This window comes from Mastomys coucha, unplaced genomic scaffold, assembly GCF_008632895.1.
Source record: "Mastomys coucha isolate ucsf_1 unplaced genomic scaffold, UCSF_Mcou_1 pScaffold20, whole genome shotgun sequence".
Classification (NCBI taxonomy): domain Eukaryota; kingdom Metazoa; phylum Chordata; class Mammalia; order Rodentia; family Muridae; genus Mastomys; species Mastomys coucha.
Window position 1 is genome coordinate 33,003,670 of NW_022196903.1, and position 27,181 is coordinate 33,030,850.

Sequence of the window (27,181 nt, forward strand, 5' to 3'; positions counted from 1 at the left end):
CCCCGAGATTTATTTTGAGTTTTCATGTTTTTCAAACACAGCAAATATTGAAATAATTTTTTAGGGAACAGTTTGTTTCCCTTGCCTTAGTACATATTGACCATATGCCTTTTTGTCTAACTATCCATCTATACTGTATTTTGTGTTTGCTTTGAAGCAACCAAACAGCAAACAGCGAGATTCACTTTTGTATCCTTCAGTATACCTAGAGTTATCTTTGTTTTTGTTTATCTCAGCTTCTAATGTGAATGAGAAGGCTTTCCTCAGTAAGGCTAAATTACTTGTTCATATATGAAACGTAAGAGAGAGACGTATAAACATCTTACTGCCCTAATTTATGGCTAGTTCTTTATAGGCATTTCAGGTAGGGAAAAAAGAAAATGGATCGATCAGTTCTCTAGCTTTACTTCAAAGAATTTGCCTTTTGTATGCTTACGTTTCTTGTACAATTCATATATATGTTGCAAGGATGTGAGATTGTTTTCTGGTATATGCTAATTATTTTTTTACCAGAAAAAAAAGCTTATTTATTTTTGATATTATTAACACATATGTATACACACACATAATATGCTTTCTGTTTTCTCTTTTCTCGTGTTCTTTCCAATCAAATAACATTTGAGCAGAAATAACAGACCTTTTCTTCTATCTTTGATGTCTGAAAAGAGTGGTGATTTACATTTCTCATTTTTGTACTCCAGTGGCAGATCAGCAGTGGACAGGCTACGCCCACAACTGCCAGTAGCTGCTCCTCCACTCCTTCCAGTCCCACAATCACAAGTGCAGCTGGGTACGATGGAAAAGCTTTTAGTTCACCCATGATTGATCTGAGTGCACCAGTGGGAGGGTCTTACAATCTTCCTTCTCTTCCAGATGTAAGTTTATGTAAAATCTGTACTAATAACCTCATCTGAAAATTGGCAGCAAATTTGGATTTAATTTAAGGTTGGGTTTATTGATTTATCAGCTACTTCTGAAAGCTTAGTCTTATTCTTTAGAAATAAAATGTGAATAAAATTAGAAATTATGAATATTTGGACATGCAAAGGAATGTTTTCCTGGGCTTTGACCTTAAGGATGTTTGCAGATGATGTGTCATAGAATCGAGGCTGGGAAGGAGGGAAGTGGGATGGAAGGCAAGGCTGGGCTGTTGAGATGAGAGAGTGTAGGGAGTATGAGCCGAGGAGTTCCTGAAGGGTCAGGCCCGCAAGGCTGCAGAAGAGGCAGAACACCACACCTGCCTACTTGAGCATATTAAGTCATATAGTCACTCTTCGGGACTTTTAAAAGAATCTGTCTAAAGGCAGAAAATAACAGTGTTGTGTTGCTGGCTTCCCTGTACGGGTGCTGTGCCTGCACATATGTTGTGCCCCATGAGTATTTGATGCCTTTGGAGGCCAAAAGAGGGCATCAGACCCTTGGAACTGGAGTTGCAGACAGTTGTGAGCTGCCATGTGGGTGCTAGAGTGAAATCCTAGTCCTCTGGAAGATACCTGACACTTTTAACTGCTGAGCTCTCTCCAGTCCTGTTTTCCCTTTTCTACCCTGCAAGGTTAGGTCGTCTCAGTGTCATGACGTACACGCAAGCAAACATGGGACATTTACACTTGTAAACTTTCTACACACTTTAGTTGGAAAGAATCATGTATACATAAGATTAAACTTTAGTTTTTCTTTGATTTTTTTTCAAGTTGAGGTCAGTTATATTTCCTAATCATATTATTAATCTCACTAGAATCATTTCAGCTTTTATAATGCATATATTTTAAATGCATTCTTGCTTATGTCAAACATAGGAAAACTTAATATAAATTTAAAAAAATTGCAGAGGGCGGGGTGGCAGGCATGGGGAGGGGGGAGGCAACAGGGGTTTGTTTTTGTTTGTTTTTTTGTTTTTTGGAGGAGAAATTGGGAATGGAGAAATTCGCATGTAAATAAAGAAAATATCTAAAATTAAAACCAAAGTGAGACTTCAAAAAAAATTGCTTTTAGGATTATTCTACAATATAAATTATTTTTATTACATTAAGAAGCCCAGTCCTGCCAGGTGGTGGTGGCAGAGGCGCACGCCTTTAGTCTCATCACGTGGGAGGCAGAGGCAGGTGGAATTCTGAGTTCAAGGCCAGCCTGGTGTACAAAGTGAGCTCCAGGACAGCCAGGGCTACACAGAGAAACCCTGTCTCAAAAAACCAAAAAAAAAAAAAAAAAAAAAAAAAGCCCAGTCCTTTATGCACCATCTGAAAATTATTGACTATAGTAGTGCCTAAGAATATTCAAATACAAATGACTCTGTCTACTTCCTGTCTCCCAGCCCCTAACCCCATAAAAGAGAGACTCCATAGAAAATGGAATTTTTCTTTCTCCCTTTTTTCTGTATTATTTCATTATGTATACTTTATACTCTGGCTTTAGGACACAGTTCTCTTATAGAATCCCAATTGAGAAAGGCTACAAAGGCATAAAGGAATTGTATATGTTTCTGGGAAACTTGGTGTATTTAGGAATGACAAAACATTTATGTTTAAAGCATAAAAACTTATTAAATTTAACTTACCGTGTGTGTGTGTGTGTGTGTGTGTGTGTGTGTGTGTGTGTGTGTGTGTGTGCGCGCGCGCGCGCGCGCATGATGTGCTGCATTTATTCTCAGTATATTTACCATTGGTAGAATATAAAGAGTAACCTTTAGTTTCTTGATGGGGGAAGTTGTCTACAGAACTTCTCAGTTTGTGTCTAACGTGAGCCCTTAATCTCAGCACTCAAGAAGCAGAATCAGCTGGGTTGATGGCAGTTCCAAGGTTAGCCTGCTCAATAAATTGTGTTCCAAGATAGCCAGGGCTGCAGAGAGAAGCCCTGCCTCAACAAACAGGAAGAAAAGATAGTACTCAGGATTGAAGTTTTCTTACCAATTTACAGTAGTTTTTAGTTTTCAACATTAATTTGCCCTGAAATAATTTTTTCTCTTGAAAGATTGATTGTTCAAGTACTATCATGTTGGACAACATTGCAAGGAAAGACACAAGTGTAGACCACGGCCAGCAGAGACCTCCATCAAACAGAACAGTGCAGTCACCAAATTCATCAGTGCCATCCCCAGGCCTTGCAGGTAAGGCCACCTTTTGCATTTGTAAATGTCTTCTGTTTTTTTTTTGTTTTGTTTTTTGAGACAGGGTTTCTCTGTGTAGCCCTGGCTGTCCTGGAACTCACTCTGTAGACCAGGCTGACCTCAAATTCAGAAATCTGCCTGCCTCTGCCTCCCAAGTGCTGGGATTAAAGGCGTGCTCCACCACTGCCCAGCATGTTTTCTGGTTTTAACTTGTATTTTTACTCATAATAATCAAAGGTTGCTTTCTGCCTCATTTTTGCTGTTGGTGAGGGTTCTGCCTCAATTTTTAAATAATAATTACTATATCTTGAGGTTTTCTTTTGTATACATTTATGTGTGTGTGTTTTCACATCTGTGCCATAGTGCACATGTGGAAGTCGGAGGACAACTTGGAGTTGATTTTTCTCCTTCCACCAAGTGGGTTCCTGGCTTCAAAGCTCAGGTTGTCAGGTGGTGTGTGTTTACCCACTGAGCCGATTTTACCCGCCTGAGGTTTTTACTATGTAAAACTAGAATTCTTCACAAAGAAGGAAACACAGGTTCTTTTTTTAGTTTCAACAAATTTTATTGGCATTATAGCCAAATAATGAGCAATGTTTTATCACAGTGTCATTAATACATTTAGTTGCCTGTGATATTGTCTCTTTCAGAATGTAATTTGTCTAGCATCAAATTTTATTAGTTAGGATACAAAAGAAGAGAGCAGTTTAAGTGGTTGGTTTGCTTGTTGGTGTTTAATTGTATTTAACAATGTTTAATGTAGGGAGGTAAGGAGATGGCTCACTGGGTAAGAGCACTTCCTGCTCCTGCAGAGGGCCATGGTTCGGTTCCCAGCACCCACATGGCGGCTTACAACTGCCTGTGATCTGAGTCCTGGCCTCCTCAAGCATTGCATGCATGTGATACACTTATATACATGCAGGCAGGACAATCAAATCACATTATACTTAATTGATTGCCACAAGAAACACTGGAAATATTACTCCAGGTGTATAATTTAAGTGAGCAATTCAACAAACTTGAATGCATAGATTATTAATCCACCTGTGTATGTCTATTTCCTTCTCAGGGCCTGTTACTATGACTAGCGTGCATCCCCCAATACGTTCACCTAGTGCCTCCAGCGTTGGAAGCCGAGGAAGGTAAACAGATTTAACCATATTTTGGGGTATAGTCTTTCCTCGGTATCCATAGAGAATCGGTTCCAGGGCCCATTTGAGTGACCCAAAACCTGCAGATGTTCAAGTCCTCTTGATGGTGTGATGGTATAGTGTTTGTATATAATCTGGTCATATCTTTGTGTGTGTTCTAAATCATCTCTAGGTTACTGATGCTGCCTAATACAATTTGACTGTTTCATACTTACTTGTTATATTGCATTGTTTAGAAAATAACGACATCCCCCACCCCAAAGAAAAATACTTTGTACATGTTCAGTTACAGGCACATTTCTTCCCACAAGGTATTTCCCATCCACATATGTGAAGGTCATGTGCAAGAAGAGCTAACTATGCATATAATTTCTTGCAGTTGTCAATGTTTTGATACTTGGTGTATTTTTTCTACTGTTAATTTTTAATTAATATTATAATAGTTAAACTAGTACAACATTAAAGACAAAGTATTTGTTTAAATGCCAAAAATAAGATAGTATTTGACATCATGGTAGCAAAGACAAAAGGTATAACATAGTAACAAAAATTTAGGAAACAAAGCAATATTTATGGGGTTTTTTTGTTGTTGTTTTGAGACAGAATATTACACAGTATAACTCTGCTTGGCCAGGAACTCACTCATGTAGATAATACTAGTCTCTTTACTTGTCCCTGCCTCTGTCTCAGACTGAAGAAACAATCTCTTTCAGAATTCTCTTATTGTTGTAATGATCAAACATTGGTTCTACTTTAAAAGAAATTTTTACAATTAAGCTCCTACTTTAAGTTATTATTTAGTTCTGCCCTCATTGTGTTTGAAACTTACCTCTAGATGTAAATCTCGGGTTCATCATTAGAAAGCAGCATTCTCCAGGAGAAAGTTTGCTGTAGTCCTTCTTAATAGCAGAGTGGCTAATACCACAAGGTTTCTATTCAGCCACCACTTTTAAGGAGCAGAAGCCAGCAAGTGATATTCTAGCATCTTAGCACAAACTGTGCATGAGAGTAGATTTCCTATCGTCACTGACTAGACAGGACATTGGAAAAGACTAAAAGTTAGTTCTAAGACACCAGATCTAAGGCTCTAAAATAGATCCTTAGAATAGTCAAGTCATTTAGGTATAAATCAGGTTTTACTAATTTTCAGATCCATGATAAATCTCATTAGAAGGTTAGTATGTAGGGCCTTTCTGTCACCATCAAGGAAACAAGTGCTGCATTCCACAGCTGCTCTTTAACATCATTCACTGTTGCTATTGTGAAGTGGCAGTATTCCAGAATGTTCACTTTACCACTTTTAGGTTGTCTGATTTTGTCTCCCTCTCCATCTTTCTCCCTCACAGCTCTGGCTCTTCCAGCAAACCAGCAGGAGCTGATTCTACTCACAAGGTCCCAGTAGTCATGTTGGAGCCAATTCGAATAAAACAAGAAAACAGTGGGCCACCTGAAAATTATGATTTTCCTGTTGTTATAGTAAAACAAGAATCAGATGAAGAATCTAGACCTCAAAATGTAATTATACCAATACTTGCAGTACTAATCCCATTTAAGAAGCAAGAAAAGTTTTTTCTAAATTGAGTTGCCCTTCTCTCATGACTCCAGATTGTATCAAGTTGACATAAAACTAGCCAGCACAGTGTCTGATGTATAATTTGAGTCAGTAGCTACAATAACCATCTTTACACTTGATGGGGTTGACTTCCACACTGCTCACTTAGTCTTTAGTTGTTGTAGCTATCGGGAGATTAAAGGGTCCCCTTCAAACATGCGTATGTACATAAATGATGTTGTCCTCTCTTTGGTTGCAGACTAACTATCCAAGAAGCATACTTACCTCCCTCCTTTTAAACAGCAATCAGAGCTCTGCTTCTGAGGAAACTGTGTTACGGTCTGATGCCCCTGATAGTACAGGAGATCAACCTGGACTCCATCAAGAAAATTCCTCAAATGGAAAATCCGAGTGGCCAGATGCCTCCCAGAAGTCCCCTGTGCATGTCGCAGAGACAAGGAAGGAGGATGACCCCAATGAAGACTGGTGTGCTGTTTGTCAAAATGGCGGGGAACTCCTATGCTGTGAGAAATGTCCTAAAGTATTCCATCTTACTTGTCATGTGCCCACATTGACAAATTTTCCAAGGTAAAACAATACATCTGTCTAAAGTATAAAGCACGGGGTCAGGAGTGTGGCCTAGTGCTAGAACTTCTTAGCTGGCATGCTCATGCCCAGGGGACAGCATTCTAGAGCAAAGGGATGTACCTGAAAAGGAGTGACATGAAGGGGTGGGGAGGGGGTACAACTGGGAAGGAATGACATGGGGGGGAGGTAGAGAAGGGATTTTTTTTAAATCTAAAATTGTAATGAACTTTTGACAATTGTTATAAAGATTTAAATTTTATTTGGCACAAATACATACTCTAGAATCCCTACAGCTTCCTGTACCCTGCTTCCTAGTCTTCGTGCTTCTCAGAAAGCTCATCAGTTGTGATAAACAGTCATTAGGCCCACTCTGGGCCCCTGTGGCACACACCTGTAACCAAGCATGGAGGAGATAGAGGGAGGGTCACAAGTGTGATGTTTACTCAGACATTAATGTTAACTTCTTAGACCTTTGCATCAAATTTCTGCTATTTCTTTTCTGTCGTGCCTTATACCTAATAGTATGTGATAAATAGGCAGAGGACAAAACCCTTTCCAAAGAAACCTGTCATAGATGGCCTGCAGGTGGTGGGAAGGTAGTGGTGAAGACAGAGATCTGACATACTTAGAACTCAGAGGTATATTATCCCAACAGCGGAGAATGGATTTGTACTTTCTGCCGAGACTTATCTAAGCCAGAAGTTGAATATGATTGTGATGCTCCCAGTCACCACTCAGATAAAAGGAAAAGTGAAGTCCTTACTAAGTTAACGCCCATAGACAAAAGGGTAAGTTTTTGAACATTTCCATGTTAGAGTATTAGGACATGTTTTGTTACATGCATTGATTTTATACTGAGTTCTTTCACCTATAAGTTTATTTCTCTCTCTTCCCTCTGTACATAGAAGAATCAATAGTAAGCTATAGTGTGTGTGTGGGTGTGTGTGTACACTCATGTGCATGAGCTCTCATCTACACATGGAGACCAGGGGTTATCCTAACATATCTTCCTCTTTTGCTTCCCACCTTACTTTGAGACAGGTCCTGTCACTGAACCTGGAGCTCATTGTGCTAGACTGGCTAGCCAGCAAGTACCTGGAATTCACTTATTTCCCCATCCTCCCTCATATCAGTTACAAGTGAATGCTATCATGCTTGGCTTTTTTTGCTTAGGTTCTTGAGATCCAAATCCAGGTGCACAGAAAAAGCACTTGACCCATTGAACTATAACTTCTTAATTAAAAAAGAAAACTATATTAGCTCGGTGTTTAAAATACTGTTCTTGAGCAGAGTAAATTGTATACCCCTTATAGATAGAGCTGGGCGTTGGGTTGGGAGGGATAGCGCTAGAACAGAGCAGGTGGTGGGAGAGGGAGGGAGGAGAGAGAAGGTTGCCCTGAGTTGCCACCATGTCCACCTCTTTGCTGCTGAGATTGCAAGTGTACATCAGGGCATCTAGCTTCCTTACCTTCCGTCTTGGAATTCAACCCAGGTGTCCCCCACTGACTGAGCCATCTCTTCAGTCCAACTAAATCTTGGCTTTTTTGGTAGGGCCAAGAAGAGACAAGGCCTCACTGTGTAGCCCTGGCTAGCCTAAAACTCTGTGTAGCATACACTGGCTTTGAGTTCGCAACAGTCCACTTGGTTCTGCGTTCCACGTACATACCCAGACTTGTTCTTTGTTTCTGACTTTTTCATTTTATTTGTTACTATTATTTTTGTTTTGTTTTGTTTCTTTGAGATAGAGTATCACTGTTAATCCAGTCTGTCATCAAACAATAGTCCTCCTGCCTCAGCCTTCCAAGTGCTGGATTACAGGAATAAGCCACCATGCATAGCTTTAGTCTGAGCTTTTAAATTTTGTCTACCTTAATTTCTGTCTTGTTTCATTTTCATCACTGGTTTTCAGAATCTTTTGAGAATTGACAGTAAGATTTACTTTTTTAATTTAATGTTCCTGGAAATAATTCCATACTTTGACCACATGAAATTTTATTTAACATTTAGCTATATTTTTTATTACTAAAAAGTTTATCAAAATAAATTTTAAAAAAAACTATGAAAATTGACATCTAGGAAGATGTACTAGTACAGTATATGTTCCCTGGAAGGCAGGGGTCACTGGTCCTGAGGGGAGGAAGTAGAGAACTCACAACAGGACACTTGTGTTTGCAAGAGAGGAAAGACAGCTCTTCCCTGGGAAAGCTGTGGCACTGCGCTGATTGATACATGTGTGAGCTTCCTGCAGTGATGGGGGCAAAGAGGGGCACTCCTCTTGAGAAACAAATGTGTATTCCCCAGTGTGATTGGCTTATTCACCCAATTACAGGGACTCTCATATACATACACATATATTCCTAAGTTGTTAGCAAATTCAGATGGAAAGCAAAACCCAAAGGTTCAGTGTTCCTTTCTGATTCCCTGGGCTTTGATTTTTAATTTGAGACCTGTGAGTTCTTTGAGAAAATAAGCTATGACTTCATCCTTACTTGTATTTTTCATTAGAAATGTGAACGCCTGCTTCTATTTCTTTACTGCCATGAAATGAGCCTGGCTTTCCAAGACCCTGTTCCTCTAACTGTAAGTAGTCATGTCATATGTACATGTTCACATGGTGGGATAATATTAATGTCATAAGTACGGTTTATATGATGGGATAATTTTTTTAATTTTATTTATGAGATCCTGATTTCTTTATCATTTTAATAATTCCTTATATCTAATCCAAATCTTCTTGTGGGTGGTCCTATGGGGGAGTGTGCACAGGTGTGTGTTTGTGTGTGTGTATGTAGGCAGCACACACAGTTTTTGGTTTTTGAGAGAGGATCACAATGGGACTTAAGACTTGAGGATGAGTCTCTGCTAGCTCTGCAGTAATCCCCAGGAATCTGCCTGTCCCTGCCTCCCCAGAGCTGGGATTAGAAGTGTGTGCTGCCATGCCTGGCTGTTTACATAGGTTTGCATAGGTGCTTGTGATCAAACTCATGTCCTCATACATCGCTGATACTTTGCTGACTGAGCTGTCCTCCCAGAAGCCTAATCCAAATCTTGAATACACGCACACACTCGCTCACTATCCTCCTGCATATTCTCCCACTGGTTCCCTTCCTCTCACGCTTTCCTGGTGTGCATGCATGTGTGAGTGAGTGCTTTATTTAAATCTAAATCCCATATAAGACAGAGGACAGAATCTGTCTTTCACATCCCCCATTGCTCTGTCTTGCTTCTTCGACGGTACTACTCTTGCTCCCCTCACACAGATCCACTGTCCTTCCATGTCCTATACGCCATTTCTCCTGAGTCACTTAGTTCACTTAGCATGATGATCACAAGCTTCATTCATGTTTCTACAAATGAAGTCATTTTACTAAAAATGCGTGATAATGGAAATTGGCTGATAATTTCTATTGTTTCTTGGGTATCCTTCTCATCCTACCCAGTTTACTTTTATATTGGGATGGGTTTTATGTTTTCTGTATCTCAGAAGGCTTATATGGCATGAGTTGTTGGGGACAAAAGCCACTAATTTTTTTTTTTAAATAAAGGCCTCTCTATAGGTCTAGACTTACAAAAATAAGTACAATTTAATAATGGGAAAAAGTGGAGAATCATTATATGTGTATGTGTGTATTGACACACACAAACATACATATACAGAGCTATACTGGAAGTATGATGTGACTTTGACACCTTTAGAGTTCTAGAAAGGATCCCATGCTTAAAATATTTTCTCCATCTATGGTACCTAAAAGTTCTTTCTGAAATTGAATAAATTGCACTTTGGTTTTCTTTATCGTGGTTGTAGTTTGGTTGGGTTGGGTTTGGTTGGGTTTCCTAAGACAGGATCTCATGTGTCAGACAGTCTAGAGGGCAATGACTGTGAGCTTCCTGACCCTCCTACCTCTGCCTCCCAATGATATTCACACTTACAGTGTGTTAGGTTTTCAAACTTAATGCAAACTAGAAAAAAGAAAACTCCATGCCAGCCTTGAACCTGGAGGGATCCTCCTGCACCAGCAATCCATTTCTGATAACACACACACACACACACACACACACACACACACACACACACACACACTACTAAGCTAAGCCCCAGTCCAAAAACGGAAATAAGAACTTCAGGGAAAAGGAGCTTTCATACCCAAAAGGAGCAGGGTAAGAGAAGGTAGACGTTTGTGCCGGTACATACTTAAAAATATAACCCAAAACTGTCTCTTTTTATGATTCTATGATTCTGGCTTACATTTCTGTTAACAGTACCAGCAGCTACAAGTTAACTCCTTTTGCTTGATATAAAGAGTATTTCATAAAAATCACCTCATTAATCCTCTGAAATGGCCAGGATTATTGATCTGGAATATGACCTGACTTTCAGCAGGGTTAATGTGTGTAGGGCCATGCTAGTGAGTATCAAAGCTGAGGATTAAGCTCTTCTCTACTCAGTAATACAAGATGACATCCTGTTGCTCCATCCTTTTAGATAGGTATGTTTGCTTGCTTTAGAAACGGGGTCTTTATTGTCTATCTAGCTGCTGCTGGCCTGGCCTGGAACTGTCTAGACCAGGCTGTCAAGCAGGTATGGAAGTCATACAGGTCCTACTGCCTCTGCCTCTCAGGGCTGGTACTAAAGACCTGCACCAACATGACCAGGCCCCTCCATCAAATTTACAAGATAGTGTTGCTGGATAGAGCAGTCATGCTGTACAAGTACTCACTCACTCTTTGGTTTCTTTCCTTTTCTTTTCTTTTCTTTTCTTTCCTTTCCTTTTCTTTTTTCAACTCCTGGCTAGCCTGGAATTTGCTATGTAAATCTGGCTAGCCTCCTAACTCATAGACCTGCCTGCCTGTCCCTCCCATGAGCTGGGATTACAGGTGTTCGCCACCATACCCAGCTTAGTAATTATTTTCTATTTAACGATAAAAAAACGAGCATATAAAAGCTTTAAAAGAAGATACTATGTAGCGTTTGCTGGTTTGGAACTCCTCTTTTTCCGTTAAAGCATCATTGTTAACTAGGTCACATAGTAATTCTATTTTTAGGTTTCTGAATAACTCCCATACTGATTACCATCATGGCTGAATTGATTTACATTCCCACCAGTAGTATATAAGGGTTCCATTTTCCCCATAATCCTCATCAGCATTTACAGTGTGTGTATGTGTGTGTGTGTGTATGTGGGCGCACGCACGCGCGCACTGGGGTAAGAGAATCTCAATGTAATTTCACTTTTCATTTTCCTGATAACTAACATTAGTAAACATTTTTCCTTAATGCTTATTGGCCATTTACACTTTTTCTCTTCTAGTTTAAATGTTCAGAGGACACTGTACAATGGAGATATTTGCACATTCATATTTATTATATCACTGTGCACAGTAGCTGATAGAATAAGCCTAGCTGTTCATCAGCAGATGATTGGATTTAAAAAACACTGTGAGCTGGGCGGTGGTGGCTCACGCCTTTAATCCCAGCACTTGGGAGGCAGAGGCAGGCGGATTTCTGAGTTCGAGGCCAGCCTGGTCTACAGAGTGAGTTCCAGGACAGCCAGGGCTACACAGAGAAACCCTGTCTCGAAAAACCAAAAAAAAAAAAAATACCGTGTATTGCTGAGTGTTAGTGGCACATGCCTTAAATCCCAGCACTTAGGAGGCTGAGGGAAGTGGATCTTCAAGTTTAAGCCTGGTCTGTAGGGCTACATACAGAGAAACCCTGTCTTGAAAAACAAAACCAAAAAAAGTTATATGAGTATAATGGATTTTTAGTCAGCCATAAAGACTGAAATTGTGTGTTATTTTCCAAAAAATAGATATGTAGAGATAATTCTACCAATGCAGAAAGGTGTTGCATATTTTCTCTTGATTATGGGTCTGCTGGTATTCTATATATATGCCTTGGGAATTGGGGAGGGAAGACTTTCAGTATAAGTCTTGTTACACTTAATTATCTGTGATACCCAATATTATATACAGTAAATATATACAGTATATACATGGTATATACAGTAAATATATACCATTGAGTTTTTTAGAGAGACTGACACAAAACCTGTGTGAAAGCATAATAGGTACATGTGTTTGTTTCTTTGATTTTGTTTTTCACCAATGACAAACTAACCTGAAGAAAAATAACATATACTGTAGGACCGGGTACAATTTACTTATTTATATTATAATAACTCATTTGTTTTGTAAGGTGCCTGATTATTATAAAATAATTAAAAACCCAATGGACTTGTCAACCATCAAGAAAAGACTTCAGGAGGATTATTGCATGTATACAAAGCCTGAAGACTTTGTAGCTGATTTTAGATTGATCTTTCAAAACTGTGCTGAATTCAATGAGGTGAGATGGGGCAAGGCCACAGCAATGTGGAGAGTTATCTTAAGCAGACAGCTTGCCAGCAGTGAGGTCCCAAGATGTCTGTGCTAGAGTAAGTTTGCAGTGTCTGGTGTCTACCAGGGTATGGTAGGGAACCTTATCCACACTGAGTTTGCAAAGTTTTATGTGTGGTAAGTGCAAATACAAGACTGCCTGAGGCTGAGACAGTTGAGTCAGGATTTACCATTCCTTCCTTTTATTTGCAAGCTGTGCACTTCTAGACTTTGACTCCTGAGTTTACCTTGAAATAGTAAGGATGTACCAAACAGTTCTCATTTCAAATCTTCTCATGTCACTTTATGTAACTGTGTCTTTTTTTGTTTGTTTGTTGTTGTTTGTTCTTTTGTTGACGTTTCTCATCCTACCCATGATCACCTTGTCACCTTGCTGGTGTGACCCATCCCTGTCGTTACCACTCCTTCTGGAATGAGTCAGTAAAAAGTGTAGCCCAAGACTAGTATTTGTTTTATGTTAGTGACATTCCTAAGTACTTTTCCAAGAGTCCACTAAGTTTCATAGTTGTGTGCCAAATAGGAAAAGAATTGTGAGAGATTATTTCTATTAACTAAAACATGGGTCTCTTGGGTGTTAATTCCTACCTTTATTTTTATCCCACAGCCTGATTCTGAAGTAGCCAATGCTGGTATAAAACTTGAAAGCTATTTTGAAGAACTTCTAAAGAATCTTTATCCAGAAAAAAGGTTTCCTAAGCTAGAGTTCAGGCATGAAGTAGAAGACTGTAAGTTCAGTGACGACTCAGATGATGACTTTGTACAGCCCCGGAAGAAGCGCCTCAAGAGCATGGAGGACCGCCAGCTGCTGAAATAGAACAGCACTGGGCCAGTGCACTGTGCTCAAGATTCTCCTCTCAAAATAAAGCAAAAGCCTTGTCAGTGAGCTAAGACCGTGACAGAGAAGGGTTTGTGAGCTCTCTGGTCTGTTTTTGCTGTTTACTGGACTTTGGTTTCTTTAATAACCCATTTCTTTAACCTCTTGTCATTGATGATAAAAAGAAGAGGAAGGAAGGAAATGTGTACAAGAATAAAAGAAGGAAGAAAAGGTAGAAAAAGAGGATAGAGCAAAGAAGGAAAAAACATTCTTGTCACTTGTTGGATTTCATACAGCAGCCTGGAGTAAGAGCTACACTAGAAAGAAATAGAGTTTGCAGTAAGTTGAGATTTTAGTGTGATTTGGATATGTGATAATCCATTTTTAGAATATTAATTTCATTACCCATTACTTATGGCCAACTGTAAGGAGATAGGTTTACTGTTCTTAAAAGAAGCCCTCCCCAGATGTGAGTGGGAAGCAGAGTTCTTTGCCAGGCTGCCTGCCGGAAGAGGTGGAGACAGGTGTCTGTGTAAGATGGCAGATGCATTAAAGAAATCAGGAAAAACAAATGTTTGGTTATTGTTTTGTTTTATCTTGTCTGTTAGAGATGCTAGCCATAGCAGGTCTTCAGTGCCATTCTCTCATGTATTGCTAGATTGGCCTTTTCTTCAGCTTCCTTGAGGGAAGTAAGTGTGCGTGTTACATGTTACTATTTGATCTGCCCCCTCCACTCTCCCCTTATTGTGCACAGCTAGTAGAGCAATACTCATTGCTAGTGGCTTTTCTTTCTTTTGGGGGAAGGTGGGGTTGGGTTTTTTGAGACAGTATTTCTGCAGTATTTCTGTAGTCCTGGCTGTCCTGGAATTTACTCTGTAGACCAGGCTGGCCTCAAACTTAGAAACCTGCCTGCCTCTGCCTCCTGAGTGCTGGGATTAAAAGTGTGAGCCAAAGGCTCACAGTGAGGCTTAGTAGAACCATCAAATATACAATACAATAGGGTAAATAGGGTACACCAATATTTGGTAGATTTCTTCAGCTTGTGCCCCGGGGCTACCCTATTCAAGTTCCCTTGAATGGGCTTTCATCTATCTTTCTCATTTCAAATGAGCGGATGGTGTGGGGTCGGGAAGAGATCAGTTTGGTGGGGAATGTGGTATGAGCAGGGCACGGGGAGGGGAGGGAAATTCTATGAACTATTATTTGTTGGCTTTCTATTTGCTTGATTTTTTTTTTAACAATTTCATATTTTATCTTTGATCTGTCTTAATTTGGAATTTAATTTTCTTTGGGAGAAAGAGAAAAAAATTTATTCCTTTTGCTAGTTTGGTGGAGTTTTCTTGGGGGGTGGGGGCTCACATAAAGCACCAGATTAAGGTAGAATAAAATCATTGTGTACTGTTGTACTAGCCCAATATTTGACAAACTATAAGAACAGTTTTAGTTTGCCATAGTAAACTTTTAGTTTTAAAGCATTTTAATTGTTTGACTAGAGAAATTTTTTTTCTTTAGGTTGACACAGCTGACCTGAGGATTTATTTGGTCACATGGCCTCCCCTGAATTAAAGTGTAGCTGGACACGGTAGCTGTAGTGGCAGGCACATACTCACAATGCCAGCACTTGGAAAGTGGAGGCAGGAGAATCAGAAGTTGAAAGTCATCCTCTGCTGTACGAGGCCCTGTTGGGGACAGAGCAGCGAGATGGCGACTTCTATACATACAGCATTACTTGCTGAGGTTGCTAGCTGGAGAACATTGTGTACACGCCTTATTAACCATAGTTTCCCATTCTCTAAACAACCTATATATACAATACCCCAGTTAGACATAACCGCTGTAACAGTCTTAATCCGTTTTCTGAATGTGTGTTGTATGCTGATGTTTGTTGTGTTGATTTGAATATGCAGCTGACATTTGTTCTGGAAACACAGTCTGAACAAAGTTTGACCGTACATAGACCCTTGGGGAAGTGGGGTTTTATGTTCAGTTCAGTCTGGCCTTTAGCTCTGGCTCTTCTACCTCTACCTCCCTGATTCAGGACTAAAGCAGTGTGTGACTATGCCCTCAGCTTTGGGGTTTGTTTGTTTGCTTGCTTGCTTGCTTGCTTACTTTATTATTTGTGGGAAGTGGTTTAACTTGTGGTTTAGTCCAGCATTTTAAGTGTAGCAGCTGTGGAACCTTTTTATTTTAATATTTTAAAGATTTATTTATTTTTATTTCATATATATACATGTTTGTCTGCATATATGTATTTGCATCATGTGTGTGCCTGGTGCCCACCCACCTAGGCTAGAAGAGGGCATTGGATACCCTGGAACTGGCATTAGAGAGGATGGTCAGCCACCGTATCGGTGCTCAGAACCAAACCTGGGTCCTCTGCAAGAGCAATAAATGCTCTTAACCTCTGAGCAATCTCTCTAGCCCCAGCTGTGGAACTCTAGGCAATGTGTTTCTTTTTGCTATCTTAGAATACTGTTCTCTGATAGATTGTCTTCCATAACTGTCACCTGAGTTAAAACAGCACTTATGTAAATTATTTTGAGAATTATCACTAAGGGTGAGGTAGATCTTAAATAAGGTAAATATAATTTTTATGTATTTCAGCCAGAATGTCTGCTGATATACCCCAGTCACTATTATATTCTATGCCATAGTAACCTTTCAACAGAATGCTACATTTCACCATTACTAGTTTTTGCTGAAAGACAGTTGAGAACCATGTTTCCTGTAATGATATTTAATAATATATTATTAAAAGTAAATGTCTTGAGTTTTTTCTATAAGTAACACTGCTATCTCATGGCATAGTCATTGACAAGAACCAATGTGTTCAAATGGATCCAAGCTAAATGGTCTTTAAATGTAATAGAAGCTTAAAGAAAAAAAACAAAAGTCAAACTCTACCCCATATTGTTTGTAAGACCACCACTACCAAAACTGGAAAAAGAAAAAAAGTTCATTATGATTTAGCTGTCTTGACCTACAAGGTAAATTCCAGCATTTACCTCTGACCAGTAAATTTTTTTTCTGAGAGCCCTGGATCGAAGTTCCCTACCACACACACACTGCTCTCACTGAACACGATCATTGCCTTTGAAAGAAGACTCTAGATACGCAGTCCTAGATTCTAGATATGAGAAAAGGACTTGGTTTTGCTTAACTCCAAGTCAAAAACCTTCTCTTTTGTTAAGCACCTGATCTATCTGGCAGTGGGGACACTCACAGAAGCATAAATGGACTGAGCAGACAAAAGGCAAATGACATCTTTCTGTCCGCATCTGGCAGTATGGTCCCTTTGTGCTTTGAAATAACAGGCCCCGCGGCTGGCAAGATGGCTCAGCAGGTAAGAGCACTGACTGCTCTTCTGAAGATCCTGAGTTCGGATCCCAGCAACCACATGGTGGCTCACAACCACCGGTAATGATCATACGCCCTCTTGTGTGTCTGAAGACAGCTGCAATAAATTATGCCGGAGTGAGCAGGGCAACAGAGGCCTTGAGTCCAACACCAGCCACACACATGATGACTCACGGTCATCTGTACAACTACAGTGCACTCATACACATAAAATAAAATAAATAATTCTAAAAAAAAAAAGAAAAGAAAAGAAATCACAGGCCCCACTTCTTTCCTGGACAGAGGAGTGGGGAGAATAAAAACTCTTCCTTCCATGGTAGTTTTGCTTTTCCAAGCTAAGAATAGGCTTGGTGCGTGTCTGCCACATGGAGGGGTAGGTGCAGAAGTGTCACTGAGACTGGTGTCAGAAGGCCACCCCCAGTCAGAATGGTCACTACACTGCCAGCTGCTCATTTCAAAGGTGCATCTGCAGCTCCCTGCCGTGAGCAGGACACTCCCTGCCGTGAGCAGGACAGACAGATTTTGTTTACATTGTTGAACATGCAAAGGAGGCTCTCCCTCTGCTGAGGCCTGAGCCAAACTAAAGTGAGTTGCTTCCTGAGAAACAAAAGGTTTTGAGTTTCAACTGAAAGTATTATAAAGAGAAAGTGTATTCATTTTTCTGTTTTATCTAAAGTCCATATGAATGAGGGAAATAGATTTGATTGATAATTAAAATTGCAGACATGACCTCCTGAGTTAAAGTACTATATTTGTTTTTTAATCAAATAACCATGTCATATTTTTAAAAGTATTTGATAGCTCCATGTAAAAATAATAATTGATAATTTTACATTTATTTTGCCATGGGTAGGGATTCTGTCATTACTCCCATACAGGTGTCCCTTGTTCATGCGCAGGTCACAAGCTTCTCCAGAGAGGTTTCACAAGTGAAGGACAGCTGAGGCAGTAGTGATTTTAGACTGTGTTTTTGTTTCTTGAGAGACTGGTGCTTTGAATTTAATAAAAAAAAAAAAAATGGTGAGTTTTTACTTTAATATTTTTACCACAGCAGAGACTTTTGTAATTGAAGACTTAGTGAAAACAGTGTTATTATAGTAGCATTTTACCTAGTTTGAGCTCTTTAATCCGAGTCCTTGTATATTCTTGGCAGCTATATATAGCATTGCTGCCTATAGACATGAGCTACAGTCCATACACAACAGAACTTTAGTTCTAATATGTATTTCCTTGACCTTAGATAAGCCAAGAAAAAAAAACCCTGACAAATAGGAAAGAAAGAAAAATAGACTGCAATGTTTTCCTCCTTGGAAGTAGATTTTAACAGTGATACTGGTCTCCTAATCCAGCCTCTTTAAGGGTATTCTAATGATGGTGTTAAGAAAGCCAACCCCAGCCACTTAATCCCAGAATAGATAGACTTTAGTTGAATCCTAGAAATTTCTTCCTTGGTAGTTTATAACATTTAACAAAATCTGTCTTAGGAGGCAGAGGCAGACAGACCTCTGAGCTCGATGCCAGCCTGGTCTACAGAGCAAGTTTAAAGCAGCTGAGGTTACAGAGAAAAATCCTGTCTTAAAAAAACAAATGAACAACAAAGAAAGCCAACCCAGCAAACAGATCTTTCTTTGATGGAAATAATTGGTTTGACTTAGAATAGATAGACCTAAGTTGAATCCTACAAATTTCTTCCTTCGTAGTTTATAACATAGAACAAAATCTGTCTTTTCATATTCTCCAATGTGACATGAAAGAAGGGTTGTTTAATTATCCCCTCACTATTTATTTAGCAGGAATTGTAGAAATAAATTCTTTGCCTGTGTTCTTATGCATTATGGCAAGTGAGCCAGAAAGTCTGCTACCAACAGTAACAGTGGTTGTCCAATCTAGTCTCTTTAACAGTACACTAATGACATGTATATTAAGAAATTCAAAAAAAAATAAAATTTAGCATATTATAGACAGCATTTGCCTATTATAGCTTATACTCTAAAGAGTCTTAGATCAAATTCTCTATGTAAAACTATTAGATTCTGACATGTCAGTTCTTCTATACTTTTTATTCTTTAGTACCTCAGCCAATATTGACTCAAGTGTTTAGGGATCTGCCAAAGAATTCCAATAAATTCTTACTTTAAAAAAAAAAGAGAGAGAGACTTGGGCAATCGACCCCCAACACACAGCTAGCCCGTGTGCCACTAAGTGTGGGGAAAAAGAGAAGCAGACCCATGTGCACACAAGAAAGAGGGGTGGGCCTGGAGATGAGAGGGTGGTAAGGAACTGCCTGATGTGAGGAGCCTGTGCGGCCACCACAGGCCATGGTGAGGTCCAAACTCATGCTGCTGTCAAGGACCATGTCTGCGTCCATGGTCCTACATCAGTGGGGTCTGTTGTCAATGTCTCTGGTCCATGGTACCACCAAAGGTCATGCAGACGTTCTTGGTCTAGGATGTTTCCAGGGACTCTGTTGATGTCCAAGGACTGTGCAGAGCTATCCCTGTCCCTCACTGGCTTCTGCACTCCGGAGATCGGGCCCCACACTTCACCTGGCAGCACAGTAGAGATGGACCTCGTGGGGCAGACACAGGTGAACTGGCCCCAAGGTCATGAAAGAGAGCTAGCCACACCCTCACCTGGGTAGCATGGGAGAGCTGGTCTTTTCCAACTCTGGGAGAATGGGCCCTGTACCTTGCCTAGGCCACACAATAAAGCTGGCCCTGATGGTGTGGTCACTGGTGAGCCAAACCCAAGGGCATGAGATGGGGAGATAGGGCCCAGCCCTCGAAGGCTACAGCACTCAGGAGAACCAGCCCAGCACCAGGGTATTCCAGAGGACTCCCGGTAAGGAACCCGTATTGATAGTAATAGAAGCCAGAGGCCTCGAACCTGACCAGTGACTCACTGCAATAAGCATTTGCACGTAAAGCTGTTTGGGCAAAAGAGTTGGACACACACACATCACATCTTTCATGGTGAGATGTTTTATTTTCATTTTGGGGAAGAGGTTTCAAGGGCAGATATGGAGAGGAGGAGATGAATAATTGGGGTTCATGATGTGAAATTCACAATAAAAAGCTTTTTAAGAAATGAATTGGAGCTGGGCAGTGGTGCCACACGCCTTTAAACCCAGCAGTTGGGAGGCAGAGGCAGGCAGATTTCTGAGTTTGAGGACAGCCTGGTCTACAGAGTGAGTTCCGGGACAGCCAGGACTATACAGAGAAACCCTTTGGGGGAATGGGGGGGAGACTGGAATTTGTTTCTACTACTTCCACAAACAGCTTGCGATTTGTGTTGTTGAAAAGCTGAGTTATCAAGGATTCTATTAAAATTATTCTAATAGCTTGCTATAGACTTGATTTGGTGTTGTCTGGGAAGCCTGAATACTAGGCAGTGCTAGGACGTCCCATGAAGTTCCTAAACCTGAGTATCCCACAAATACCAAGAGTTCTGAAATCTTAAGAGAGTACAGCCTTGTTTCTGGTTGGTTTCCCACCACTGCTAGTCTTTGATTTAAATAAATGTCTGAGAACTTCAGCTATGAGATTCTCAATTATAACGCTGTGGGTAGCTTGTCTTGTTCCTGCAAGTGTAGCCAACATAGATTTCCATCAAATATATTAGGTCTGAAATAATTACTGGGCTTAAAGATTATTGCCTGTTAACCAGATTATCACATGAACTCTTTTGTATAGCTTGAAGTTAGAAATTTTTTAGGTCTGTAAGAAAGCCCATGTGTCTATACATAGAGCCTATACTGCTGTCTTTCAAATTCATGTGTTTTTTGAGATGGGGTCTATGTAGCATGTAACCCTGGCTGTCCTAGAACTCTCTATGCAGACTAGGCTGGCTTTTGAATTTTGGGACTAAAGGCCACCACCAAGCTGGGCCGATCCATGCATTTCAAATTCAGGATTCAACTACTCATAAATGTTTGGGTGGAAAAGTGATCACTTTTAATCCCAGTGACCACTTAGGAGGCAGAGGCAGGTGAATCTCTCTAAATTTCAGGCTAGCCTGGTCTACAGAGTTTGAGTACAGCCAGAGCTATACACAAAGAAACCCTGTCTCAAAAAAACAAAAAGAAAAAAATAAAATGTGTTCATCCTAAATAGACATCTTTGTTATTATTTTATACATAGCATTGTTGTAATGACCTGGAGATGGCAAGAGTGTAAGGAAGGATATACACACACTGTGCCATTTTGTATAAGATGAGTTGCTTGGTTTCCACTAGGTGCCTTGGGCACTAACTTTTACTAATGTGTTAATAACTGCACCTTTATTGTAAGAAACTGACTTCAAGCCATGCATAGCCTCTCGTGTGCAGTTTGCTAACACAGCATTTCATTGTGGTTGCAGCTGCAGTCTTTTTCCACTGATAAAGGAGGGTAGGGGGATCCTCGGCCAGCCTGACGCTCTGAAACCATAGTGGCCCTGCATAATAAGCCTGAAGAGCAAAAATCAAAATCAGAAACCTATCTAAAGCAGATGCTTTAGATGGTTTCTTTCCACAGCATGTCTTTCCTAGTAGAGCGTGCCTAACCAAAGCCCCATATAGCGCCTTGTCCACAAACAGTATGTAAGTTATGCGAGTTATAGGAGAGCTGCGCGTGCATCATGGGAAGAGAAATGCCCTCCTGTGATTAAAAGAGTAATGGCGTATGGAGAAAATCAACTTTATTCCCAGCTTCTCGCTAGCCATGTACAGAATAAAGTGGTTCTTTTGTAAACTACCAAGGCCCTAATTTAAATTCAGTGATGATCCGTCTAGTTTCTTGCCTTAGCTACAGAATCTCTGTCCTTCAGCCACAGACCGTATGGGGCAATACCAAGTGTTTGTCTAAGGCTGATACCAAGTGAGAAGCATATCGTCCACCCTCACCATCCCCTGGTATTCAGTCTCAGGGTTTGTTGGCTTGTTTGAGGGGTAAAAGGTGTTGGGGTAGGATGTTGTTTGTTTGTAGACAGGATCTCATGCAGCCCAGGCTGGCCTCAAACTTACTTTTCAGCTGAGGATGACCTTGAACTCCTGATCATCCTGCCCCCTCAACCTGTATATGCTGGGATTTCAGGCATGAACTACAATGTGGCTAAGTCTACCCTAGAAGAGGCATTCATAGATTGTTTCCTGAGGAAGAGCCCCATTGCATTCTTTCTGTGTGCCTTGGTTGCCTTAATGTATACTTGCTTTCTTAATTACCATGTGCAGAAATAAACCCATTTAAAAAATAATAACTTAGTGAAGATCAAATATACTTTTCTCCACATAGTATTGCAGGTCCTCATTTAATTTGCTATGGAAAAGAAAAAAAGAAATTAGTCAGTAAGGCTTTGTTCTTAATTTACAGGGAATTAGATACATCATTTACAATGCCATCTTTATAATTTAAAGTTTGTATAATACAGATATGATCTTTCTAAAGAAGTTCACACTCTACTCATTCTGGTTTTGTTTTTTGTTCTTTTCAAGTATCATCTTTTTTCATGTAGTCTTGACTGTGATGGATCTCTCTTGTGTAGACCAGGCTGGCCTTGAACTCACATCACCTGCCCCTGCCCCTGAGTGCTGGGATTAAAGGTGTACACCACCATGCCTGGCACTATATATACATTCTTTTTTGTTTGTTTGTTTTGGTTTTGGTTTTTTGGTTTTTTGGTTTTTTGGTTTTTTTCGAGACAGGGTTTCCCTGTATAGCCCTGACTATCCTGGAGCTCACTTTGTAGACCAGGCTGGCCTCGAACTCAGAAATCCGCCTGCCTCTGCCTCCCAAGTGCTGGGATTAAAGGCGTGCGCCACTACCGCCCTATACACATTCTTTAATGATTGAGCTTTTTAAGTTTACTGACTCAGTACTAAGCTATTGGCCAAGTTGGTTTATCCAAATTATTGCTCTGGTGTTCTCTTGTTTTTAAAAAGATGTGCATGTTCATGTGACTATGATTACAGCAGTGAGCTATGTATGTATATGTATGTTTTTCATTTTCCTAAAAATACTACCATGCACTGGTCAGGGAGTGTTTGTGTATATATATTGAACCTTGTTAAAGGTTCACAATGCCCCAGTGCCAAATTTCTGTCCTACCCCAGCAATAGAAGGACTGGCTTTATAGGTGGGTATGGTTTGGAAACCTGTGAAACACATTCGGGATGCATTAGAAGGTTCATTCTTATTTGTAAATTTAGTAGCTCATACCTAATAACCCTAGCACTCAGAAGGCTGAGGCAGGAGGGTCACCACCAATGTATGAAATGGAAGTTTTGGAAGAAAATAGAAAATTAAAATGTGCCCAACTTGCCCCTAGTAATCCTTTGCATTAACGGGTGTGGTGATCCCTTATAAGAGTCCTCTTGTCTGACTAGTACTCAGTGACGGGATCAACTGCAGATTATTTCTGTTAGCACTGTGTTCTAAGATAGAAAAGTCCCCAGATCCTCCTTTCTCGGTGATAACCAGATCTTGGTAGGCCTCTGTGTTCCATACTGAGAGCCGTGGTCCCAAGTTCCTAGGGACTGGAGCACAGATCTATGTTAAGGAGCCTGTGCCCTCCCTTCATCCACAGCCTGCAGAGAAATAAGCAGCCAAACACAGAACTGAGCAAGCTCGAGGCCAAAATTCATTTTATAGGCCAAATACTTCTGCCTTCATAATGAATGCCTTCATAATGTTAATTAGACCAATCATGAAAGGAAGAACGAGAAAGGAGAACTCAAAGGGGAAAAAGCCAGTCCTTTCCAGCAGAACTAACTAGTCTGCGGAGATGAAGCCATTAGGTGCCGTGGTGGTCTGGTACGACATTTGCTCAGGCAGGCGTCGTCTTAGCTACATAGGCTACATTCAGCTCTGAAACTCTTCTCCAGATGCAGTGGGACTGGAGGTCACAGCTCATATACCAGCCTGCTTCTAGATAAAGAAACCACTAGTACATGATGCCTGAAGTTAGGTTTTCCAAAACAGTTGGCCCAGGGAATCCACACTGAAATGTCCACCACTCACTGCACTTGCTACAGATATTAGGGAAAGGAACCTAGTCTGCTGCATCCAGACCATGCATCCCAAAGGCTCTGAGGTAATGTTTTAACCCAGCTCTCTGTTTGTCCAACAGTGGCTTTTACATAAAAAGGAAGTGAATTGTTAATTAACTTCACCTTTATTGCTGATAAAAACGATATGTGAGACTGAAGACTCAGAATTTCTATCAGGATCCTCTAATGAGAATTCCTTGCCTGATTTAATAAAGGCTACCCATAGCCCAAGCTTCTCTTTGGCCGAAAGTGGCGGCTAAGGAGCTAAGAGGTGGCTTAGATGAATTACTGTTCTGAGTTCAGTTCTCAGCTGACACCCATAGTGAACACCTCATCAATGCCTGTAACAACAGCTCCAGGACATTCACACTTGGTCACATACCCAGACACAGACACACATGCATAGAAATTGTTTTTAGGTGACAAATTTAAAAGAAAATCCAAGCCCTGAGTCACTTACCTGCAGAGCACGTCCTTTGGTCTCAATGGGAAGAGTAAATGCAGAAATGGCGCACACAACACAGACAGATGAGAACAGACACAGGGCTCCCAAGAATGAGGCACTCATTAAGACCTGTAGTCAAAAAGAATGACTTGATTCATTATGCCCCAGTCACTTCACTGGCCTTTGATATCAAAGAAAGTGTGTCACCAAATACATAATAAGTGGTCCTTGTAGCCAGGTGTGTTAATGAGCCTTTGGAACATCAGTTTGATTGGACCAAGCTGGGACAGGCATCTTGAGTGACTAGCATTAATATACACTGGACACCTTACATCTCTTTGCACCTACCTGTCTGGTACTTCTAGAGCAGATTCCAATATCTGAAGACACAGTAAAGTTTGCTTGTTCTCCCAGCTGCTCGGCCTACTTAATTCCTAATCTCATTTTGTGATATACTTTCTACAAAACCTCCATTCCCTCTTTCACTTCTGACAGAGCAACATAACTATTTTTTTTCAGAAGAGATCATCTCCAGAGTCTTTGAAAAGATTGCTACTGTCTTTTCTCTCTTCACAATGTTTTCTATGACTGTCAGAACATTTTTTGTTTTGTTTTGTTTAAGACATGGTTTATCTTTGTAGCCCTGACTGTCCTAGAACTCACTCTGCTGACCTCAAACTCAGAGATCTATTTGCTTCTGCTTTCTAAATTCTGGAATTAAAGGTGAATGCCACCACACCCAGCTGACTAACTGTCAAAATGTTCCCTTTGATGTCCCTCCCCTCCCCCCCCCCATATAAGAAAGGGTTTCTGTCAGTCTATATACAACTTGTGGCTGGATCTTCTTAATTTGCTACTGGCTAACCAAAGACTTCATGAACCCATTTCTCCAGGAGAGTGCCCAGATAGTTGGCAGATAGTCAAGAACTTGATAGTTATCAGCTACTTTTAACAGAATAGTCACCTATAGTGCAAAAAGAACAAGAAGGCCTGCTAACATCAGACTACCTACAATTGTGAAAGATCTAGAAATTACTGAGTCTAATCCAACCCTGTCAATTTAGAGATGATCTTGCCCCTGACTCATCACAATAACTATTGCCCTAAAGTCTTGGGTCTCTAGATACTACCGAACTCAGAAACCAAACTCCAGTATATAAAGTCTACTACCTTCCAAACTGGCAAATAACACCACATACGGGAGAAAAAAAAAAAAAAAAAGCCCATCACATCAACCTCTAATTAGTTGGAATTGACCTAACATGATAGTTTAATACTCATATGGGGGGGGGGGGTTACTTTGAAAGGTTTAGAACTGGCAAGGTCTCATGTACTACACTATATAATTGAACTCACTATATAATTGTGGTTAGCCTTGAACCCCTAATTCCTCTCTATCTCCCAAATGCTAGAATTGTAGGCACAAGTCACCTAGCTCTCTGCTCTTTGATTTTCATCACCAAAATAAAATTTTCTGAAGCATGAGGCTGGGAAAACAGAAAAGGGACAGAACCCAAAGGAGACTAGATAACCTGCACAGTGCATGGTGAGGTCACCACACAGCATGCCTAGAGTCCAACACACTTGTTACTGAACATCAAAATTCTCACTATCACTAGATTGGATTCTAAATTATTCCTACCTGTTTTTTCTTTGCACCTATTTCAAGATCCTGAGTTGGGTAAAACTCTAAGAGAGTTTAAATCATCTAATTATACAAGCCAGGGCCAGAGAGCTAGACTGTCTAGTCTTTTGCTTCCCTAGAGATATGTGGGGACCTGCTTTATGGCGATCCAGTGTATAGCTGTCACTGCACATCCCTAATACAATCTAAGCTAGCCAAAGGAACTTTCTATTCTTCATAATCAAGAAGTTTGCTATTATATGATTGTAGGAATCATCTGGAACTTAGGGATGTAGCTAAATGTTAGGAGATCATGCTTAGCATACATCTTAGAGTTTCTAATGTGACAAAACACCATGACCAAGAAGCAAGTTGGAGAGGAAAGGGTTTATTTGCTTTATACTTTCCAGAACATAGTCCATCATTGGAGGAAATCAGGACAAGAACTCAAGGAGGGTTGGAACCTGGAGGCAGGAGCTGATGCAGAGGCCATGGAAAGTGCTTACTGGCTTGCTTCTCATAGCTTGATCAGCCTGCTCTCTTACAGAACTCAGGACCACCAGCCCAGGGATGGCATCACCATCATGGACTGGGCCCTCCCCCCTTGATCACTAATTGAGAAAATGCCTTAAAGCTGGATCTCATGGAGGCATTTTCTCAACTAAGGGTCCTCGCTGATGACTCAACATGTCAAGTGGATACACAAAACAAACCAGTACAGCATTTATTGAGTCCTAAGTAGAATCAGCATCATAAAAACAAATAAATGGAAGTTCAGTTAAAATTCATCTTTCCAGCATTTATCCTACATTGTCTAAGTCAAAAGGAAAAAGAACTCTACTTCTAAAAGTTTCAGGAACTAAGGATATAGGTCACATAGCTTGTGGGAGTTCCCAAGTTCAATCATTGCAAAACACTGAGAACTGAAAAGCAGGGCTGTGTAGCTCTGTGATAGAGCAGTTACTCAGTGTGAACAAGGACCAGGGTTCAATCCCCACACCAGGGAGGAGAAACACTAAAAGCAGAGCCTAGACTAGGGGCAAGAAAGAGCTCTATGTGACAGTCTATTAGATAGCAGTCATAGAGGTTAATATACAAGATGAAAGAGCTCTATGTGACAGTCACAG

The 27,181-nt window shown here is 40.4% G+C and overlaps 2 protein-coding genes and 1 long non-coding RNA gene across 13 annotated transcripts in view; 1 reads left to right on the forward strand and 2 right to left on the reverse strand.

The window, feature by feature from the left end:
* LOC116098740 overlaps positions 1–5,507 on the reverse strand; it is a 24,218-nt gene extending 18,711 nt beyond the window's left edge. The window contains exon 1 of the long non-coding RNA XR_004121930.1: positions 5,084–5,507. This is a non-coding gene — a long non-coding RNA (uncharacterized LOC116098740). The remainder of the gene's footprint in view (positions 1–5,083) is intronic.
* Positions 1–16,361, forward strand: part of Trim24 (tripartite motif containing 24) — a 129,115-nt gene extending 112,754 nt beyond the window's left edge. For 2 of the 4 annotated variants that reach the window (XM_031381551.1, XM_031381552.1), the window contains exons 11-19: positions 702–875; positions 2,968–3,103; positions 4,173–4,245; positions 5,601–5,769; positions 6,066–6,394; positions 7,050–7,182; positions 8,900–8,974; positions 12,591–12,740; positions 13,395–14,176. In XM_031381551.1, the coding sequence (XP_031237411.1) occupies positions 702–875; positions 2,968–3,103; positions 4,173–4,245; positions 5,601–5,769; positions 6,066–6,394; positions 7,050–7,182; positions 8,900–8,974; positions 12,591–12,740; positions 13,395–13,604 (1,449 nt within the window). In that variant the 3' untranslated portion in view covers positions 13,605–14,176. Of the gene's footprint in view, positions 1–701; positions 876–2,967; positions 3,104–4,172; positions 4,246–5,600; positions 5,770–6,065; positions 6,395–7,049; positions 7,183–8,899; positions 8,975–12,590; positions 12,741–13,394 lie in introns of all 4 variants that reach the window. The other 2 variants (XM_031381554.1, XM_031381553.1) reach the window with 1 other exon arrangement.
* Positions 16,362–17,662: 1,301 nt separating this feature from the next.
* Svopl (SVOP like) overlaps positions 17,663–27,181 on the reverse strand; it is an 81,207-nt gene continuing 71,688 nt past the window's right edge. For 7 of the 8 annotated variants that reach the window (XM_031381556.1, XM_031381558.1, XM_031381557.1 and 4 more), the window contains 2 exons: positions 24,446–24,559; positions 17,663–17,952 (listed from right to left, as the gene is read on the reverse strand). In XM_031381556.1, the coding sequence (XP_031237416.1) occupies positions 17,851–17,952; positions 24,446–24,559 (216 nt within the window). In that variant the 3' untranslated portion in view covers positions 17,663–17,850. Of the gene's footprint in view, positions 17,953–21,173; positions 22,256–24,445; positions 24,560–27,181 lie in introns of those variants that run through there. The other variant, XM_031381561.1, reaches the window with a different exon arrangement.